The sequence below is a fragment of the Coprinopsis cinerea genome (assembly GCF_000182895.1).
Source record: "Coprinopsis cinerea okayama7#130 chromosome 2 map unlocalized cont3.2, whole genome shotgun sequence".
Taxonomy (NCBI): domain Eukaryota; kingdom Fungi; phylum Basidiomycota; class Agaricomycetes; order Agaricales; family Psathyrellaceae; genus Coprinopsis; species Coprinopsis cinerea.
The window spans coordinates 1,055,611-1,075,212 of NW_003307543.1; the positions used below are offsets into that span (position 1 = coordinate 1,055,611).

Below are 19,602 nucleotides of genomic sequence, written 5' to 3' on the forward strand. Positions count from 1 at the left end.
CTCTGCATCAGACCACATTATCCTTCACGCAACTCCCAAGCCCCACGACTCGCATCCCCAATCCGTGTCCAATAGCTTCATTTTGTGAACTAAATGGGTCTCTCAGGCGCTGAATCTAACCGCAAGAGGTCCCGTTCTCCGTCGGACAGCGACAACCAAAAGACTTCCAAGCGCCCGAACACTGGCGCAACCCCATCCTCTCATGAACCTGCAGCCAGTACGATCATTCATTTCTTTCTATCCTCGCTGCCCATTCCAATATGACCATAACCAACGCTTCTCCCGCCACCATTGTAGTCTCCCGTTCTGATACCGCCTCCACAGCAAAGGCAGACGCCGCCGACGATGCTCCCCAGAACGGTGCAACCACTTCCGCTGAGCCGACCTCCTCCACCTCGACAGCGCCCCCGCCTTCTGCTCACATCCACATGAGATGTCTTATCGTTACCCAAGATGCTTCTATCATTATCGGAAAGGGCGGAGCCCACGTCAACGAAATTCGTGAAAAGAGCGGGGCTCGTGTCATGGTTTCTGAAAGTATCCCCGGGAATCCCGAGCGTATTTTGAACGTGTCCGGTCCCTTGGATGCAGTTTCGAAGGTACGTGAGGTATCTGTGCTATAATATAGGAGTATCCATCTAACAGCTAAGTCTCCAGGCGTTTGGCTTGATCGTTCGAAGGATCAACGACGAACCATTCGATGTACCTTCCGTTCCAGGCAGCAGGGCCGTCACGATCAAATTCATGATCCCTAACTCGCGGATGGGGTCAGTCATTGGCAAGGCTGGCTGCAAGATCAAGGAAATTCAAGATGCGAGTGGTGCTCGCCTCAACGCAAGTGAAGGGATGCTTCCTGGGTCCACGGAGGTAAGGCAATACCTTCTTCGTTATCCATTTCCAGTAATAACGACGTACTATCAGCGGGTTCTGAGCGTGGCGGGAGTGGCAGACGCGATTCACATCGCAACCTACTACATTGGCAACATTTTGATTGAAGCGAACGAGCGCTTACCTTCTTCCAACGGTTCTTCATATCGCCCAATGGCGGGGTCCTCGGCCTCCAGCTCGCGGCGACACCACTACACTGGTTCCTCTTATGTACCTGGGCCCTATCCAGGGTACCCTCCACCTCACAACCCACCCCAACAACTCCAGACGCAAGAAATATTCATTCCTAATGGACTTGTCGGCTGCATCATCGGCAGGGGTGGAAGCAAGATCAACGAAATTCGACACATGAGCGCAAGTCAAATCAAGATCATGGAGCCTGGTGCTGGCTCTGGCGGGCGGCCCGCTCCAGAGGGCGAGAGGTTGGTCGTTATTACTGGCAACCCACCCAATGTTCAAATGGCGATACAATTGCTCTATACTGTGAGATCCTCCTTCAATGGTTCGTTATTTCAAAGCAGCTGACCTGGCTTCCAGCGCCTTGAACAAGAGAAGCAAAAGCAGCTTCACTCAGCGCAACCGTCTGCTGAGGGCAATTAGTATGGACTTATCTCTCTCCCCGCTCCAGTTTCTTCAGTACCTTGTATCGCTGCTATATTGTCTCCATTTTGTACAACTGAAGCAAGTTCAGGTCCCTTTGCTAATCAATCGACCTTGTACATATCTTGTCATCCATGTGGCTCTCGTATATCCGTTACTTTGATATGCTATTGTTGAGTCTTTCCATGTCTATCCTCAATGAACGTGTCGAGCTTAAGCGTGCGGTGAGCGATGCGGATTTAACGGCCCGACAATGATAACGTAATCAAGAATTTGCGCTCGAGGTTGGGAGGGACATTGAGCTCGAGAGTAAACATTTCTTCCTCGTCGTTTAGCGCCATGGCCACCGTTCTCAAGACACAAAAAGCAAATGCCTCCAAAGGCAAAAGAAAAGCGGACGATATGGAGGTGGACGACGCGGGCGCTGAGATGCAAGTCAAGCGCAAGAAAAACAAGCAGCGGGTGTTGCTTCTATCTTCTAGAGGTGTAACGCACCGTATGCGACATCTTATGAACGATATTGAAGCACTGTTGCCACATGTGAAGAAAGGTGCGTCCATACAAGAACTCTGCATGTTATAGACGCTGAAGAGAGACCTCAGATGCCAAACTTGATTCCAAAAACCAGCTACACCTTCTCCCTGAACTTGCTGATCTCAACAATTGCAACAATACGCTTTACTTTGAGGCTCGACGTCACGAAGATCTTTACCTATGGGCAGCCAAAACCCCCAATGGCCCCAGTATCAAAATGCATATGCAAAATATCCACACCATGGACGAACTGAAGTTGACAGGCAATTGTTTGAAGGGAAGCAGAGGTTTACTGAGCTTCGACGCGAGCTTTGATGAAACGGAATGGGGCAGGTTAACGAAGGAGATCTTCACACATGTGAGTTATGTCCAGCTTCTTGGAAACCCCATTTCTTACCTTGACTAGATTTTCGGCGTCCCACCTGGCGCAAGGAAAGCAAAGCCATTCATCGACCATATCCTCACGTTCTCGATTCTTGACAACAAGATATGGTTCCGGAATTTCCAGGTTCGCCGTCTGAATCTTCGGTACAGTCGAAGAATAGAACAGCTAACTTTTCTATTGTTGCCCTAACGCGTTTAGATCGTCGAAAAGGATCCCCTACAGCCAAACGGGCCCCCTCAGACGTCGCTTGTGGAAATTGGTCCGCGATTCGTCCTTACCCCCATAAGAATTTTCGAAGGCGCTTTCCATGGCGCCACTGTGTATTCCAATCCCGGTGAGTGTCGGCCCCGACCGCAGTTCTGCCTCGCCGATCCCATTGTCGCTCGATTTTGGGTATATGGGATCAACTCTTCCCTATTGTCCCTCTTTCGCTTAACTTTCCGTCTGCCACCCAATGTACTGACTCGAATATGACGTACAGAATTCATATCACCCGCCGCTGTGCGCTCTGCCATTAGGAGACAGCAAGGCAGCAAATACGGGCAGCGGAAAAAGGCAGAAGAGGAGTCCGCAAGAAGGAAGGAATTCCGACGACGCGAAGAAGACGAATTGGCTGTTTCCAAAGTCTTTGCCTGATCGTTCTATGGACTCACAGGGATCGATTCTCGGACGTGTTTTCGAATCTTCAAAGGCGCCTTTCCCATCACCACGTTGTGTTCACCTTGTTGTTCCGGTATTCAGGTACATGCATAACACCACTCTTTGCGGCCAGATAATATACAGGCTATTCTCAGAACAAAGTGGATGAAGCTTAGTCATCAGATGGGACTTGAGCACACAGGGGAACAAAAGGACTTCCCAACGCGTTCAGCGCTTCGACGCGACATTCTCGGTGCCAATGCTATGGCGATTCGGTGACTGGGTACTGATTATATGGCGCCTCCTGATCGCCTTGTTGTAGATCTACTCACGCAGTCATCTGGCCGACCAGACGGAGGCAATTTAATCCCTTTTCCTTTCAGGACTAAGCGCAGAATTACGACAAATTCCAGCCAGAACTCTTTAAAGGTAGATGTCTCATTCCCCTTTGTGTTCTCAAATTGCCACTTATTGATTCCCTTTGCTTTTGTTCCCCACAGGTTTCTGAACAAAGCCATCTAGGGGTTGCTCGATTTATAGAGCATCGGGCTTCTGCTGGATTCCAGTTGCCCCTCCCTTTTCCCTTAGGCCTCAACCCCCACGCGTTCCCTTCGTCCCCCGAAAACCCTCAACTATTTCTGTCATGTCGCTGACACTGTCTATACATCCAATGTGCGATACGCTGGACATGTATGGGTCACCAGATCCGAAGTAAGTCGCGGCCAAACTTGCATTCATTGGAAACAGTGTTGACTTCGCGGTAGCTCAGCATATTCACTGTCTGGAGTCGTCTCGATTGCTGTCTCTTCACCGTACTCTATCTTCGAAGGCCGCAAGACGGCTCGACTATTGCTTCAATCGCTGTCGATAACCTTTGAAGGACAATCGGAAATCTACACCCCCAACACCGGATACTCTTCAGTTCGCCTTTGCTCCATCACGCGTGAATTGGCACCTGAAGAACCTGTTGAACTGTCCAACGAGGGCCACGAGGACGATGAGCTCCCTTGTACGTCTACTCGCGGTTTTCCCTTTTAACTCAATCTAACAGGCGATTCATTAGGTAAATGGGACGTAGTCTTCAACCTCGCCACGCCCGGGTGGCTCCCTGCTTCCACTTATATGGGAATTGAAGATATCGGCATTCGATATGGTCTATATGCCACCGCCAAATTCATCAACCTGGAGACAGAACAACCTACAACATTTTCACTCGCATCGCTCTGCACACCCTTCCGATCCCGCATTCGATCTGCAGAGAGTAGCAGGCCGATAACCGTCCGCCGTTTTGTCCTTCCTCCACATATCGAGCAGCCAGAGCCCACCTTCATCAACTACCTCGTCAAGTCTCGGACAGCGAGTAGAGATGACGCCAAGGCGGGGATTCCTGCAGAGATCTTGTCGAAGATCCAAGTGTTAGCGTCGGTTCCCGAAACCGTCAGTACGGAGGAAACTATCATGCCCGTCACTATTCGACTGAGGACGAAGGATTTGGAGTCTGTCGAATGTAAGCGACTGCAAGTCACGGAGATTGGCATTGACATGATCCAACAAGAGCGGTGCAGGTAAGCAGGTGTTTCGTTAGCCCAGGAGCTTAGTCTGACGACTGCCCAGGCATAGACCTTCTTCAAGTTATCTTGCTCGATATCCCCTTCCCCCACGAGAGATGCAACCTCCCAATTTACCGCTTCGCGATCCCCATCCGATGAGCAACATCTACGATGTTGGCCTTTATGTCACCAAAGAGCACTCTGAATCCGTTTGTCGAAGCTTCACGTTGCTGCCTGCCGGAGAAAGTGGGAAATATAAACTTGCCGATAACAACTACGCATTCGCCAACGACGCCGACCAAGGGAGTAACCCGACATGGTTCACTATGGAGACCCGAGTTCCATTTTGCCATGTCAGCCGGGCCAAAAATGACATCGAGGTTGAGGAGTGGGCGGGTCCTGCCGTCATTCGGCCAAGTTCATCGAGCCCTTTGTTCAGCATATCGCATGAAATCTCACTCTCTCTGACCTTCACATACGACATGCCCGGATCCACCGAGAAAGCAAAGGAGAGGCTCAACTTCGCGGTGCCCGTGTGTTTTGGCCAGTACCTCCCTTCATCCGCCTCGATTCCTGGATCTCCTCAAGTCGAAGGACGGAATGGTCGTTCCGCAAGTTCCCTGACGCTTCCACCCTATTCTCAACTTTATGACTCCAACGGGGAGAGGAAGATTGATTATTCGATTCCCCTGCCTAGATATACGCCCAAAGAGGAGCACGCAGCCAACACCGGCGATTTGGCGCTAGAGACCTCGACATCTTCTGGCGATAAAGCAGAATCTCAGCTTCCCATAGGGGAGGATGTTCCCCTGCTGGCGCTATAATGGACGCCGCCCTACATATCACAGCCTTTTTGCCCTATTTCAACCATCGACACACTCGTTACCCTTTCGACCTTCACCGCCCACACCAGTTTTCACCCTATATTTCCATAATCAGGGATCTTCAGTACTTACTCTAACCCCTCATTAGTTAAGACGGCCGGGTCGTGCACCTTCTGCCATTCCTTTTTCTGCAGTTTGTTTGTTCTCTGCTTTTATCGCTTTGCTCTGCTTGTTCTCATCCGCATTTTTCATCCATCCCCGCACGTCCATTTGTTTGCATTTCACAATGACTTTGTTCCCCATGTAGCCTTAGTAGCAGCAACACAAGACATCCAATTCTTGTCTGTATTCTAGAATTACACGAACCCGTACATCGCGTATCCTAGTTGGAATGAGATATAATACCATTTGTCGACATACAGCCGCCGTAACCTGAGTCCAGAGGGCAAGCGTGTTTGGCCACAACAAAACGCGTTTCACGTGGTCGACGCGTCTAAACCTTTTCAACCCCTCAACCTTCCGTCTGGACATGTCCGAGTCAGAGGAGATCAGTAAGTCTTATATCCTTTCCTCCTGTCGATATAAAGCCCAGTTTATGGACATGTACAATGGCTTCACCAGCTACCTCAACAAATCCGGCGAAGCGCAAGAAACCAAATTCGATTCGCGCAGATGCAACTGGGCCGTCGAGGAAGACTGCTACAAATGCAAGGCGCCCGGGTCCAAAGAGCAAGAGGAAGAACGAACCAGTGGAGGAGGAACACGAGGACTCAGACGCTCATGAGGTAGCGATGGAGGATGCGAACGAATCTGGAGAAGAGGACGTAGACATGGAGGAGGAGGAACCCAGACCGGCGAAACGGGCGAAACAACCTGCCTCAGGCAGGTCTGCACCAACCGCCGCGGGCCAATCGAAGGGAAAAGGCAAAGCATCTGTCGCCACTATCAAGAAACCTAATCCTAAATCTTCGGGGAACGGGAAGCAGGTCGAGGTGCTTGAGGCGGACGAGGAAGAGGAGGAGGAAGACGGTATCGCTGCGGCGTACAACAGGGCCAATGCCTCGAATGCAGACAAGGCACGGAAACCTACAGCGAGCAGGCAACAACAGTCGAAATCGACACAGGAAACCAAATTGCTGAAGGAGAATGCTCGATTAAAGGAGGAAGTCCAGAGGGTGCGTATCCTGTTTATTCGTTGTTGAGTCACTCTCACACTTGGTCACTGCAGTTAAGCAGTCACCTAGCAGACATGAAGGCCAAGTTTGAGGAGCTGATCAATATAAGGGAAACGGAACCCGAAGCACTGTTAAGGGAACAGGACGCCCAGTTTCAAACACAACTTCAAGGTATGTCCTGCTTCCTTCCCAGGTTCAACCTTTGCTTAGTTCTTCCGTGAAGCCCAAAAGGATCTTATCTCTGACCTACATGCACAACTCGCAAAGAAGGAACCTCTGCTTCGGCATACCTCTGGGAAGCGAGCTGCCATTAACTTGCTGACTCGAGAGGAGGCGGATGAAGAAATCAAGAACTACAAGATCCAAGTTCAAAATTTGAAGCACGAACTCGGTGAAACAAAGCGAGTCGTTACTTCCAAGGAGAAGGATATTGAAGGGCTACAGCAAGAAAGTAGGCATACCGTTTCCTAGTCGTCATTCTCGAGCTGATTTTGTTTCCAGTCAAGGAGATCCGCTTCGAGCTTAAGACCGAGATAGAGAGAGGCAAGACACTGGCCGCGCGCCCAGCAGCCCCCTCTTCTGTCAATCGCAATGGTCCAATGGCATCGGGAACGAATGAAGTACAGTCAACGAAGGTCATTAGACTGTACGAGGACTTGACGAATGTCCTCATTTCTGGTGTCAAATGTGCAAAGAACACATATGGTGCCGAGGACTGGACGTTCAACTGCGTCTATACGCACACTGACCCGCTGCAGCCCGAGCTCGACGGTGGACCTTGTGAGTTCCGATTTCCTTCCTTCAAACTCTTGACCCCGGCTCACCTGGGGCCACACTCATAGCTCCATCCCTAAACTTCCTTCTCCGCTTCTGCAACGAACCCCCTGCTGGCCAGCCATATAAACCCGGCATGAAGCTGACCGAAATCATTCATTTCCAACCACTGGAACTGGACAAAGAGACGCCTGAATTCATCGAAAAACTGGGTTTCCTGAAGAATCCATTCTCTTTCAATAAAGGACAATTAGCTCTCCTTGTCAAGACATTGAGCGAGGCACTGGGTGACTCTGATGACGGCGACGACGACGATGACGATGATATGGAAACGTAGTCTTGTATTTCCTTCCACCCTTCTGCGATACCCCTCCGCCACTTCTTCCGTTTACTTTATTCAGTAGTCTCACGGTTCATGTAGTTAGTAGTCTCTTGGTTGTCTATAATCTACTGGATTTCTCCTCCTACATGCCGCACTTCTTCCAAAGAGCTACTAATTGCTCATCGTTGGATTCCATCGCTTCGTTGTAAAGGAGTTTGGCGAATCTCCTATCTGCTCCACCCAGCGTCGCCCCTGCTTGCACCAACGCATCCACAGTAGCTTCATGCCCTTGTCGAGCAGCCTATACTTCTGTTAACGAACTGTGGACGCCACCTAAGCAAAGTGACTTACATAGTAGAGTGCAGTATGTCCCATGGTATCCCTTAAATGTACGAGTGCACCCGACTGAAGGAGGAATTGCGTCGATTCTGTATGGCCGTTCAGTGCGGCAACATGGAGTGGAGAACGACCGGACGCTGCTTCTAGACAGTTCACGATACCCCCAGCAACCAGGCCGTACTTCGGCGTTTCTGTGGCCGGCGGAGGGGCTAAGGACTGTTCCACTGATTCAGCGGTCCCAAGACATGACCTCAAAGCCTCCAGATCATTCTTGCTGGCAGCCAAATGAATCAAGAAGGGATACAAGATTGCCTCGGTGTACGCCGCCTCTGCAGCAGTCCAAGTCCATGGAGCAGAGGTTTTCTGCGGGTCTGGGTGCTCCCCTTGTTCTTGTTCGTGGGTACTCAGTGTGATTTGCGGGCCGTGCGAGTGGGAAGCGCCGGGGCGCGCAGAGAGGCGAACGAATTGATTGAGGACGTGCTGAATGTTGTCCATGTTTTGGTTGATAGTGGCCTCGCTCGAGCTAGGGGCAGTCATCGAGACCCGTGTGAGCTCTCCACGTAAAGGCATACCCATAAGCTCACGAACTTCTCGAACCGAGAGTTCTGGCTTCGTGAGGAGATAGGATAGCTTCGTCAATGCGCACTGAGAACGCCCCCGGTGAGAAGCGCCGGCGTCACTATTGGTTCATGTACTCACCTCCGGTGTCATGTCTATACCAGGGACCACCCCAGCTTGCATGAGGGTTCGGCCTGTTTCGTATACGTCTGATACAGCGCCTTTCATGCATTGAGAGATCGCTACGATGACCACACCACGATCACAGGCCTCCCTTAGCGCCTCGATGACATCCGTCCGCTGGGGGGCATTCCCGGCTCCGAAGGTCTCAAGAACAACGCCTCGTGTCCCTTCTGAGCAGAATGCCTTGATCGTGGTCCCGGTAATACCAGGGAAGAGGCGAAGTGTTGCTGAAACCCGTAGGTTGAGCGCCCTGGGAGGGGAGACTCCTGAGCATTACTTACCAACATGGGGGGATAGGGCTTTATGAGATTGTCAGCGAGCTCGTTTGCTGTAGACGATGGAATGAGATGACACCTTTGTAGGCTTTGAATCGCCGTAGCCCCGTCTGTCGGATAACGTCGTTCCAGTTGACAACAATGTCAATTCCGACTGAATGCTGTCAATGACGGAGCTAAGAATGGATGAAGGACAACGTTACCTTTGACTAGAGGTTGGAAGTTCGGGCTGTCGAAAGCACTGAGGTCATTAGATGAAACCTTGGTGACTCGGTTTCCTCTGAATAAGGTATGATTAAAATACAAGCAACACTCTAACGGCGGATAATAAGATGAGAGAAAACAAGGTGTTTGAATTGCAGTGACCCACCAGGTATTATGTAGTGTCCAGCAATGCTGAGTGCACCCATTAGGTTGTCAGTTGCATCATTTCGTAGTTGCGAGAGGGGAATCTGAGCACCGGTTATGATCTGTTGTAACAGAGCAGTTCACAGATTTGTCGTGAGTCCAGCATCACGGAAGAAGCCTACCACTGTTTTCCCGAGGTCTTCTAACAAGAAGCTCAGAGCACTGGAGGTATACGACATGGTGTCGGTTCCATGCAGTATGACAAACGCGTCAAACGAGTTATAATTAAGTTCAATCTCAGTTGCGATTCTTATCCAGTCTGGAAGGAAGTGTCAATGACGGAGAGTTGATTCGTTCCTCGTTTAGCCGATTACCTGACATGTCCATATTGCTGCTATCGAGTAATGGGTTCCACTGCGGACGTCAGTCTCAACAAATTAAACCGAGAGATGAAAAAGGAGACATACCTCAAGGATCGCGTAACGAATCGATTTGCTAAGGCTGCTGCCTGGAGTTTTGGTCCGCGGAGTGACCAGACTGGGTAAATTGGCCTCGTATACGTTTTCTGCGATTTGTTTACACCGTGGATGGTGCTTCGACAGCGGGCTGTCCGGTACCAGACCAGAAGAGTGCCCAATTGGACGTGTCGACCTCACGCGTAGTGTCGGTAGAGGTACATCGGATGGTGTCGCTGTACCAGAGCTGCGTTGCGGACTCTCTGATCGACCATTTCCCCTGCTCCAGTTTCTAAAGCCTTGGACTGTTCCAGAGTGTGAAAACAAAGAGTCCTGTAAAGGATCATGGAAACGCGACTGGCTACGTAGAGTTTCCGTCAAGAAATAGGGCTCCGGAACATATCCTTGTTGGCCAACAAGCATGCCAATGGTTCCTCCTGTAGGGCGTGTTGTTGACTCGTTGTAAGCACAGGGAGCCATTATTATTAAGAAGAGATTCATGCCTGTGTATATGACAAGGACGCGAGACTCGTCTCCTGGCTGTGGCAATTCCATGATGATGACGGTCGACAGCAGGAAAGAAAGGAGCTGTCCGCCGTTTTCGGCACATGCGGACGCCAGTAAATAACGGCAAATATGATCGCCGATCGGCTAATTCGGAGCTACGCTTGAGACCACGTGCGGCAATCTAATGGAAGATCGGGATAATTTCTGGGACTAAATACCGAGTCACTTCTTTAAAAGAGAATCCATCGACCTCGACCTTTCTTTCCTTACCCCACTATTCAGGTCTCTAGGTCATCATGGAAGCTATCAAAAAGGTTTTCGAACAGAAAAAGGCTCAGGTCCGTCACCACTCACCCTTGATCTCGCATGGATTGTCCGTTGACTCGATCCCGTGGACCAGGATGCGACTGCCTTCGTTGCTTTCGTGACCGCGGGATACCCCAAGAAAGAAGACACTGTACCGGTCCTGCTAGCATTGCAGGCTGGTGGTGCAGATATCATTGAATTGGGCATTCCATTCTCCGATCCTATTGCAGATGGTCCTGTTATCCAGGAAGCAAACACTGTGGGTCAACAGTGACTTCGAGGTCGTGACGACGTTGACTGGTCTGCTCCAGGTCGCACTCAAAAATGACATTGATTACCCTACAGTTCTTGGACAAATAAGAGAGGCCCGACAACAAGGGCTTACCGCGCCTGTGTTGCTCATGGGTGCGTACAGACCGTCTCTCGAGCTATCAGACGGTTTATCTGGATTGATTTAGGCTACTACAACCCTATGTTGGCCTACGGAGAAGACAAGGCCATCCAAGATGCAGCAGAGGCCGGTGCCAATGGCTTCATCATGGTCGATCTTCCACCTGAAGAAGCCATCGCTTTCCGGCAAAAATGTGCCGCCTCCAAGTACGTCCTTGTCGCTTTGGATCTCTGTGCAATCTTGACGTCAACTCAGCCTGTCTTATGTGCCACTTATTGCACCCTCCACCACCCTCAAACGAATTCAATTCCTGGCTTCCATTGCGGACTCATTCATCTATGTCGTCTCGAAGGTGAGGCTTTCAAATCCCGCCGTTCGTTGGGACGTAAAGCATTTGATTAAGTACACCATCCTATCTTAGATGGGTACCACGGGTTCCTCCGCCAATGTCGCTGTCAACGAAGAACTGCCTACCATTCTTTCTCGCATCCGGGAATATACCCATGTCCCACTGGCTGTCGGATTTGGGGTCGCTACCCGGGACCAGTTCAACTACGTCGCCGATGCTGGAGCAGATGGTGTTGTTATTGGCAGTCGAATTGTAAATGCCATCAAGGCCGCCGGCGATGGAGAAGTTCCGCAATTCGTGGAGAACTATTGCCGAGAGGTATCTGGAAAGGGCGAGCCATCCCGCGTTCGTTCTCCAGGAGCCGCTCAACGCACGCCATCCCAGCTGACTCCCAATGCCGAAACTGCAAAGGGGGTGGAGAACATCCTTCCCGCTCGTTTTGGCCAATTTGGTGGTCAATACGTACCAGAGTCTTTGGTCGATGCACTTGCTGAGCTGGAGGAGGCTCACAAGTCAGCCATAGAAGACCCCGCCTTCTGGGAAGAAGTCCGAAGTTTGTATACCTACAGCAACCGACCCTCCAACCTCTACCTCGCTGAGAATCTCACCAAGGAAGCTGGTGGTGCCAACATTTGGTTGAAGCGAGAAGACCTGTTCGTTTATTCAGCTGGTCTGTCGTGTCTGTGGTTCACAACTCCGTTATAGGAACCATACCGGATCGCACAAGATTAACAACGCTCTCGGCCAGGTGTGTAGCTCAGGATGTCATTGTAAGCCGCTGGCTGAATGTTTGGGTTTCATTAGATCCTCCTCGCCAAGCGGATTGGCAAGACGCGAATCATCGCAGAGACCGGTGCTGGTCAACACGGTGTCGCCACTGCAACAGTCTGTGCCAAATTTGGCCTCGAATGTGTCATCTACATGGGTGCCGAGGATGTGAGGAGACAGGCACTCAACGTCTTCCGGATTGAAATGTTGGGTGGAAAGGCATGGGTTCTGCTTCTCACTCTCACGACACACCGTTAACGGAGCGTTAGGTTATTCCCGTTCACTCCGGCTCCTGTACCTTGAAAGACGCGGTCAACGAGGCCATGCGCGACTGGGTCACCAATCTCTCAACCACCCACTATCTTGTTGGATCCGCCATCGGCCCCCATCCCTTCCCGACCATCGTCAGAGACTTCCAGAAAGTCATCGGAGAGGAGATCAAGGCACAGCTGAAGGAAGTTCGAGGAAAACTCCCTGACGTCGTCGTTGCCTGTGTCGGTGGTGGCAGCAACGCCATTGGAACCTTCTACGATTTCATTCCCGATAAATCTGTTCGCCTTGTCGGTGTCGAAGCGGGGGGTGAAGGTATCGATGGACACAAGCACAGCGCTACCTTGTCTATGGGCCAGCCCGGTGTCCTTCATGGAGTCAGGACGTACATCTTGCAGGATAAGGCGGGTCAGATTATCGAGACCCATTCGATCAGTGCCGGTCTCGACTATCCAGGTGTAGGACCCGAGCACGCTTGGTTGAAAGACTCTGGTCGTGCAGACTACGTCGTTTGCACCGACGAAGATGCTTTGCGTGGTTTCCGAATGCTCACTCAGAAAGAGGGCATCATCCCAGGTATGTAGCCATATTCCATGTTGTGTTATTTCGACACCGACTCCCCTTCAGCGCTCGAGTCGTCGCACGCCATCTGGGAAGGTGTCAAGATCGCTAAATCACTGCCAAAGGATAAGGACATCGTCATTGTACGTTTGACTCTGCTTCCTCTTAATTGCGTTTACGAACGTTCTTTCCACAGTGCTTGTCTGGCCGTGGAGACAAGGATGTTGAACAAATCTCCGAGCTGCTGCCCAAGTGGGCCGATAAGCTCGACTGGCACGTCTCTTCGAATGCCATCCCTTCGAAGTAAAGATTTTAGCGCCCGGATTCCATAATCAGTCGTGATATAAAGAATGTACAAATACCAGTCATAAAAGAATTTTTATGTTTCTTAAATCCACCAATAGTGTTTGAGGGGGTCATTAAAGGCATGAAGGAAAGGAGTATATGACATGGGGAGGGAACTTGAAGTACCCGACTCGGAGGTAAATGACGCTAAGGCCGTGATCGATTTGATCAAGAAAAGGAAATTGCAGACCCAGCTTGTCTTTGCAACGCGACCATTGTCTTGACCATCATCTCCCTTGGGTACACTTCCGGCCTTTGGAGCTTTTCTGCCGACCTAAATCTCTTCCACAATGTCTCCTGAGCGGGGTGCATCCCAACAGCATCGGTCTGTCGAAATCCTCGCAGCCAAATTGCGTCGGCGGTCAGTCAGTCTCACGCTCGACCATCCAATGTAGTCGGTCTCAACCGGAGGGGATGAACCAGGCAAATAGTTGGGTCAAGAATATCTGCACTCGAAACTCTGCTAGTTCTGCGCCAGGTCATTGCTAGATCCCGGTTCTCAAACTTTGACCAACTCGTTGAAATCATTCGTGGGGTTGGACGTACGCTCGTTGAAGCACAGCCCAAAGGTCCGTGATTGCATTATTTTCTCTGTGAAATGGTGTTGAAAGGGGAGGAAACGCGGGTTATAGAGCATTCTGTGGGCAACACAGTCAGAAAAGTACTTCATCACATCCGCGAAGAGTACCACACGGCAATCGGCAGACAAAATCAAGATGCATCCTCAGGATTCTCGATATCCAAATTTGTTCTTCAAGGACAACCAAGGAGACAGGCCCCAGCTCCTAAGACCGAGATAAAGACCACCTTGAAGGAGGATGATCCAGACGATCCCGATTCGTTTGCCCGAGGATTGAAGCCAGTGTTGATGGAGGCTATTCAAGACGTTTTGGATGAACTCGAGACCGTTTACGATAATGTTTCGAAAAACGCAAGAGATCACATCCATCCTGAGTGTGTTCGCTCATTACTGGTGCCCCCTGTCCTGAACTGACCATTCGAAGTGAAATCATCCTTACGCTGGGGAGATCAAAAACTGTCGAGACTTTCCTCAAAACGGCAGCACACAACCGGCATTATACCGTGATCGTTGCAGAATCAGCTCCCTCGTGCGTCGTGAAAGCATACATAGTGCTGCCTTGCGTCTAACAGATCTCATCCCTTGCTAGATATGACGGGCGAGAAATGGCCAAATCGCTGTCGGCAGTTGGCATCTCCACTTTCCTGGTTCCAGATTCTTCAATATTCAGTCTCATGTCCAGAGTCAATAAAGTCATCCTTGGGGCACATGTCATCCTCGCCAACGGCGGCATGTTCGCGCTCAGTGGCTCTTTAGTAGCCGCCACAGCGGCCAGAGCCCACAGCACCCCAGTTGTCGTTTGCGCAGGTCAATTCAAACTTACACCCCTCTGGAACCTATATCACGAGCACGCTTCTCTTGATTTTGGAAATCCTACTGAAGTCCTGGGCTTCGAAGAGGGCGATCTGGTGGATAAAGTTGATGTTGTCAATCCCCATTATGACTATGTCGACCCAGAACTCATCGACGCCTACATCACAAATGAGTAAGTGGATCACCAAGAGCCCGTTTGTCTTCACAGAATTAACGATCCATGTTCAGTGGCGATCATCCTCCGTCATCAATATACCGGTGAGCTTCTTTTTCTCTGAGGCTCCAAGCACGATGCAGTTGAAACTCACCCTCGTTTTCTACAGACTTCTTAAAGAAACATACGACGACGAAGACAACGAATTGTAAATTAGAAGCACAACCGGGAATTAATCCAATAGTATTACTATTACTGAAAGCTCTATAGATCCAGCCGACTGTACCAGCAGAAGCCCATTTCTACTTTTTTGTACTGAGAATGTCGAAGAACGCTTCTTGCGGTAACTCCACACTGCCCATCTTTTTCATCTTGCGCTTGCTCTCCTTCTGGTTCTCGAGGTGTTTCATTTTCCGTTCATAGTGACCTACACGCAGCATGGGTTAGTATTTCCAATCCCTTCATCGAGGACGGATCACGGAAGATAGCGTGGATAATTACTAACCTCCATAGAGGCCTGCAGTTACATCGGCCCGCAACGCCCTCAAAGTCTCTCGAGCGATGACCTTGCGTCCGATGGCGGCCTGGATAGGGACCTCGAATAATTGTCTCGGGATTACTTTATCTGAGACGAAAGATACCGAGTGAGAAAAGGAAAATGTTTTGAAGACGACAACATAAATTAGACTCACGGAGTTTCTTGACCCACTGGCGACCCACTCGATCTTGTGCGGAGCGATGAACGATAAGGGCGAGTGCGTCGACTGGCTTGCCGTTGAGGAGGAAGGACATCTAAAATTGCAGTCAGTTGATGGCCGAGAACCACAGCGTAAATTGTGCGAATAACCTTGGCAAGGTCACTCTTTTTATAGCCCGCATCTTCGTAACTGTTCAAGTCGAACTGGTTCAGTAGTTATTGCAAGCTGGGAAAGGGGCGGGGGCTCACTCAAAACTGGCAAAGCCTGAGCTCCGGCTCTTGAGCTGGTCAAAGAAGTCGGTCACAATTTCACTCAAAGGCAGAACGCAAGTGATCATAATCCTAGCCGCCGACCCAGTCCCAGCATCCAGATATCGATGTTCCAGCTCCTCGCCGCGATGTTCAAAGCACAGTTCCATCAGTTCACCCATGTACTCTGACGGAAACGGAAATTTAGCGCTGACTTTCCGGATAAGACTCTAAAATCTTTTCACCTTCTGGTACGATCATCGAGGCTTTGACTACTGGCTCCTGCACTTCTTTGACTCTGACAGAGGTGTCTCCCACATCGGGAAACTCCGTCGGGTTACTAACAACCTGTTCTCGACCGTCGAAGTACACGACTGAATGCGAAAGTCAGCCAACGGGTGCAGGCTCCAAAGGTCATACGACTTACTTTTGTATGGGACCGTTGGAGATGTAATGATGACGCTCGCGTCATACTCATCTTCCAAACGTTGCCGGAACACGTCCATGTGCAAGGTCCCGAGGAACCCAAGTCTGCAACCCTGGCCCAAGGCGGAAGACGATTCTCGCTGCACGGTGACACTTCTATCCGTTAACGTAAGCTGAAGAAGACGAAATACGGGTTAAACACGACCTCGACTACCAAAAGGCGAAACAAACCCGGTTGATTGATTCCTCGAGCTTAGGGAAGTCGCTATTCTCGATTGGAAAAATACCGGCGAAAACCTGAACCAAAAGACGTTAAGCATGACGACGGACGAGGGACGCTCGACGGTGTGAATATTACCATTGCCTTGGCTGGTTGAAACCCTGCTAACGGCTCGACTTTCTCACCAAGTCGATGTAAAGTATCTCCAACATGGGCTGAGTTCGTTGTCAATTAAGCTGTGATCTTGACGAAGCATAAGATCCATCCATACCCTCCGAGGACTGCTTCATTCCACAGGCGATGTAACCTACCTGGCCAGGGTTAAGGCCTTGCGTAGGAACTTCCTCGGGATACATGATACCGATGTCCGTGACTTCATATCGCTTCCGCGTATGGCAAGAAGCAATCTTGTCCCCTTCGAAATGAGGAAGCATCAGCCATGTGGTAGAGGCCAGAAGAGAAATAGACATCGGGTGTTGTACCTTTGCGAAGTGACCCTTGCTGGACGTTGATCAGGGAAATTACCCCACGATACCGGTCATAACTGCGTCGTAAGTTTGCAAAGCGCTTTAGGGGTGAACGATCAACCTACAAAGAATCAAATAAAAATGCCTTCAAGGGGACTTCTTTTTGACCCTGTGGTGCAGGTATTCGGTCGATTATAGCTTCTAGAACGGCTTCTACACCCAGCCCAGTTTTCGCGGATATATGCAATATCTCGGAAGGGTCGATGCCAAAGGTTGCCTTCATTTGTTCCGCGATACGCTCTGGTTCAGCCGCTGGAAGATCGATCTGAATGGCTTGGTGTGAGATTTGGGGTGGACGGTTTTTGCTGAGTTACAAACCTTGTTGAGCACGGGAATGATTTTCAACCCTCGTTCCCGTGCATTGTGGAAAACGGATATGGACTGCGCTTGGACACCTTGACTGGCATCAACCTAGTGACCATGGTGAGAACACGGCAATCGGAGAAGTGAACGCATGTACGAGAAGGAGAGCTCCTTGACAGGCAGCAAGCGAGCGGGAAACTTCCCAGGCGAAGTCGACATGACCCTGGTACCATGTCAGGATGGCTTTAAGAGACAATATTTGCTGTCATACCGGAGTGTCAATCAAGTTCAAGAGATACTTCGCGTTGTTTCGAGTGTGGAACATGCTAAAATAGACGTTGAGCACGAATTAACTTGACTAGGTACAGGCAGCGGACCTGGCAGTTTGGGCCTTAACTGGGATTGAATTAGAGCATTCAAGTGACGGGTTAGACTGAGGGACTTACCAGTGATGCCCCGCTCCCGCTCAACCTTTAGCTTATCCAACACTTGTTCATTCTTCCCTTTCTCTTTCTTGTTGATAGTCCCGGTCAACTGTAGTGAATGACGACGTCAGAGCCTCCGGGGAGTGACTACGGCCTGCAAGAACAAACCTCGAGCAACCTATACAGTCCCTGGCGGTCAGATAAAATATGAGTGAGGGATAATACGACTCACCTGTCCGCCAGCGTTGACTTTCCATGGTCTTATTCGACGTTCAATGCCACGAAGAAACAAGCGCGAGTGACTGGCCTACCAATGTGTGCGATGATAGAGAAGTTCCTAAACTCCTATGAGCCACGTCCTTCTTGAGAGATAAGAGACGCACCTGATGTATTCTGTGGTATACTCATCCAGCGATAAAGGAGGCCTAGGTGGCGCCGAAACTGAGTTGGACACAGAGAAACACCGTCGAGCGCTTTTGACGACTGTGACGCAAAAGTAATGGGGTCGGGCGCTACTTAAGACTCGAAGACATGGCGCCTGCCAGATATTTTGCATACCACGAGCAGCGGTGTAGAACCTGGAGCTATAACAGTCCCCTGGTCCTTAACAAATGTCGCGGTAATAGGCGCTAACCGTCAGTAAGAAACTCGGAAACCTTGCACAAGGCGTCCAAGGCGTCCAAAAGTACTGCCGGTGCTGACTAAGCCCATCAATTGAGTTCTCGCTGTCGCGTTCATTGTCCGAGGTTGGTACCGACGTCCACAGCGCTCATTGCGACGGTCACAATGTCGTTGCAAGAGGCATCCGAAGCGCGAAAGGCTCGTCTTTTGGCTCTCAGGAGGCGCAAACTAGGCGAGGCCGACGGTGGGGAAGGGTTCGTTCTCCTCAACTGCTTTGGGCGCTTCTACCGACTAACCGCTTCCTCCAGTTCGTCAGAACCGCTCATTAAAACGCGAAATTTTGATCCTGTATCAAGAACACTGAAGAAATACGACGGCGATGTGGAGATGGAGGATACTGTAGAGAAGAAGGTCAAGGGTCTGGCAGAGCAAATCATTGCTGAAGACGAGGCACGGCGGCAGCAAGAACTCGTACGTGTGCAATCGAACTGCGGTGGCTGCAGACCCCTGATTTCCTGACCCTGGTTTTCAGGATATTTTTAACATCGCTCCCAAGAGACCTAATTGGGATCTCAAGCGTGATATGGAAAAAAAACTGGCGAAATTGGAGCGACGGACGCAGGAAGCAATACATACCCTTATCCGTAAGTCTTACCCGCTATCCTGGGTTATACTCTGGGCTCCTTACTGAGACATGATCATATTCCCTAGGCCAAAGACTTGCCGCACAAAAGGGAGAGTCCGACGACCTTGTCGGCGCCATGAACGCGCAAGAACGGCAAGATGCGAAGGCGGACCTTTCCGACGACGATGAAGACTGATAACAGGAGGCGTGGGCCTTTCTCTGTGTGGCCCAATATGTACCCGCCTGGACCACCCCAAACTTGAACACCTCCCGAAATTAAACACCGTTCAAGTTGACCCCCAATATTGTCCCCGCTTCTCCCAAGGGACGTGTACAACGCAGGTTCCGGGTTCCAATTATTACCGCACCAAATATACGATCATCAACTCTCTTTGGACTTTAAACCAGGTTCCTGTCTCGACACTCGACAATCCACCACGCGCCGCGGGTGGCGAGACGCCACATGTCGGACTGAATCCATTGGGCAACCCAAGGCCGTTCATTAGGCGCCGTGTTTCAGCCACAACTTCATCTTTACCCTCTGGGAATCCTCAAGAATCAAAGGTATAAGGGACGCCTTGTATAGTCCAGCCAATAGCCTCCGGCTTTCGTTACT

The 19,602-nt window shown here is 50.5% G+C and overlaps 9 protein-coding genes across 9 annotated transcripts; 7 read left to right on the forward strand and 2 right to left on the reverse strand.

Annotated features, from left to right (window-relative positions):
• Positions 1 to 11: 11 nt before the first annotated feature.
• CC1G_01145 (cytoplasmic protein) lies at positions 12 to 1,488 on the forward strand (the record flags this gene model as incomplete). Its single annotated transcript, XM_001833031.2, has 5 exons — positions 12 to 217; positions 298 to 599; positions 658 to 867; positions 922 to 1,371; positions 1,426 to 1,488. The coding sequence occupies exons 1-5, from the start codon at positions 94 to 96 to the stop codon at positions 1,486 to 1,488; spliced, it is 1,149 nt and encodes a 382-aa protein (XP_001833083.2). The 5' UTR covers positions 12 to 93.
• A 339-nt stretch (positions 1,489 to 1,827) lies between these two features.
• On the forward strand, positions 1,828 to 3,043 carry CC1G_01146 (ribosome biogenesis protein BRX1; the record flags this gene model as incomplete). The annotated part of the gene is made up of 5 exons (XM_001833032.1): positions 1,828 to 2,038; positions 2,091 to 2,380; positions 2,429 to 2,530; positions 2,606 to 2,741; positions 2,889 to 3,043. 5 exons carry the CDS (start codon positions 1,828 to 1,830, stop codon positions 3,041 to 3,043), a joined length of 894 nt encoding a protein of 297 aa, XP_001833084.1.
• Positions 3,044 to 3,689: 646 nt separating this feature from the next.
• CC1G_01147 (hypothetical protein) lies at positions 3,690 to 5,420 on the forward strand (the record flags this gene model as incomplete). Its single annotated transcript, XM_001833033.2, has 4 exons — positions 3,690 to 3,757; positions 3,811 to 4,055; positions 4,110 to 4,611; positions 4,661 to 5,420. The coding sequence occupies 4 exons, from the start codon at positions 3,690 to 3,692 to the stop codon at positions 5,418 to 5,420; spliced, it is 1,575 nt and encodes a 524-aa protein (XP_001833085.2).
• A 608-nt stretch (positions 5,421 to 6,028) lies between these two features.
• Positions 6,029 to 7,836, forward strand: CC1G_01148 (hypothetical protein; the record flags this gene model as incomplete). Its single annotated transcript, XM_001833034.2, has 5 exons — positions 6,029 to 6,595; positions 6,649 to 6,766; positions 6,819 to 7,046; positions 7,097 to 7,375; positions 7,438 to 7,836. 5 exons carry the CDS (start codon positions 6,029 to 6,031, stop codon positions 7,704 to 7,706), a joined length of 1,461 nt encoding a protein of 486 aa, XP_001833086.2. The 3' UTR covers positions 7,707 to 7,836.
• CC1G_01149 (L-asparaginase) lies at positions 7,797 to 10,414 on the reverse strand. The gene is made up of 11 exons (XM_001833035.2): positions 10,353 to 10,414; positions 9,862 to 10,286; positions 9,769 to 9,808; positions 9,577 to 9,713; positions 9,417 to 9,516; positions 9,250 to 9,360; positions 9,126 to 9,200; positions 9,053 to 9,070; positions 8,730 to 8,998; positions 8,043 to 8,675; positions 7,797 to 7,992 (listed from the first exon to the last, which is right to left on the reverse strand). The coding sequence occupies exons 1-11, from the start codon at positions 10,402 to 10,404 to the stop codon at positions 7,834 to 7,836; spliced, it is 2,019 nt and encodes a 672-aa protein (XP_001833087.2). The 5' UTR covers positions 10,405 to 10,414; the 3' UTR covers positions 7,797 to 7,833.
• A 238-nt stretch (positions 10,415 to 10,652) lies between these two features.
• CC1G_13871 (tryptophan synthetase) lies at positions 10,653 to 13,308 on the forward strand (the record flags this gene model as incomplete). The annotated part of the gene is made up of 11 exons (XM_002911789.1): positions 10,653 to 10,694; positions 10,757 to 10,921; positions 10,974 to 11,067; positions 11,121 to 11,259; positions 11,309 to 11,405; positions 11,475 to 12,055; positions 12,108 to 12,150; positions 12,207 to 12,395; positions 12,440 to 13,016; positions 13,068 to 13,144; positions 13,198 to 13,308. The coding sequence occupies 11 exons, from the start codon at positions 10,653 to 10,655 to the stop codon at positions 13,306 to 13,308; spliced, it is 2,115 nt and encodes a 704-aa protein (XP_002911835.1).
• A 328-nt stretch (positions 13,309 to 13,636) lies between these two features.
• CC1G_01152 (eukaryotic translation initiation factor 2B subunit 2) lies at positions 13,637 to 15,105 on the forward strand (the record flags this gene model as incomplete). The annotated part of the gene is made up of 7 exons (XM_001833038.2): positions 13,637 to 13,707; positions 13,770 to 13,915; positions 13,979 to 14,300; positions 14,351 to 14,455; positions 14,516 to 14,911; positions 14,968 to 14,997; positions 15,063 to 15,105. The coding sequence occupies 7 exons, from the start codon at positions 13,637 to 13,639 to the stop codon at positions 15,103 to 15,105; spliced, it is 1,113 nt and encodes a 370-aa protein (XP_001833090.2).
• Positions 15,106 to 15,195: 90 nt separating this feature from the next.
• Positions 15,196 to 17,997, reverse strand: CC1G_01153 (Guf1 protein; the record flags this gene model as incomplete). The annotated part of the gene is made up of 19 exons (XM_001833039.2): positions 15,196 to 15,320; positions 15,399 to 15,518; positions 15,586 to 15,685; positions 15,741 to 15,780; positions 15,840 to 16,026; positions 16,085 to 16,213; positions 16,267 to 16,438; positions 16,497 to 16,562; positions 16,624 to 16,700; positions 16,757 to 16,900; positions 16,968 to 17,029; positions 17,078 to 17,277; positions 17,331 to 17,423; positions 17,473 to 17,538; positions 17,587 to 17,641; positions 17,693 to 17,711; positions 17,762 to 17,849; positions 17,905 to 17,918; positions 17,973 to 17,997. 19 exons carry the CDS (start codon positions 17,995 to 17,997, stop codon positions 15,196 to 15,198), a joined length of 1,782 nt encoding a protein of 593 aa, XP_001833091.2.
• Positions 17,998 to 18,514: 517 nt separating this feature from the next.
• Positions 18,515 to 19,383, forward strand: CC1G_01154 (hypothetical protein). Its single transcript, XM_001833040.2, has 4 exons — positions 18,515 to 18,615; positions 18,670 to 18,832; positions 18,894 to 19,005; positions 19,073 to 19,383. The coding sequence occupies exons 1-4, from the start codon at positions 18,527 to 18,529 to the stop codon at positions 19,180 to 19,182; spliced, it is 474 nt and encodes a 157-aa protein (XP_001833092.1). The 5' UTR covers positions 18,515 to 18,526; the 3' UTR covers positions 19,183 to 19,383.
• The last annotated feature ends 219 nt before the right edge of the window (positions 19,384 to 19,602 follow it).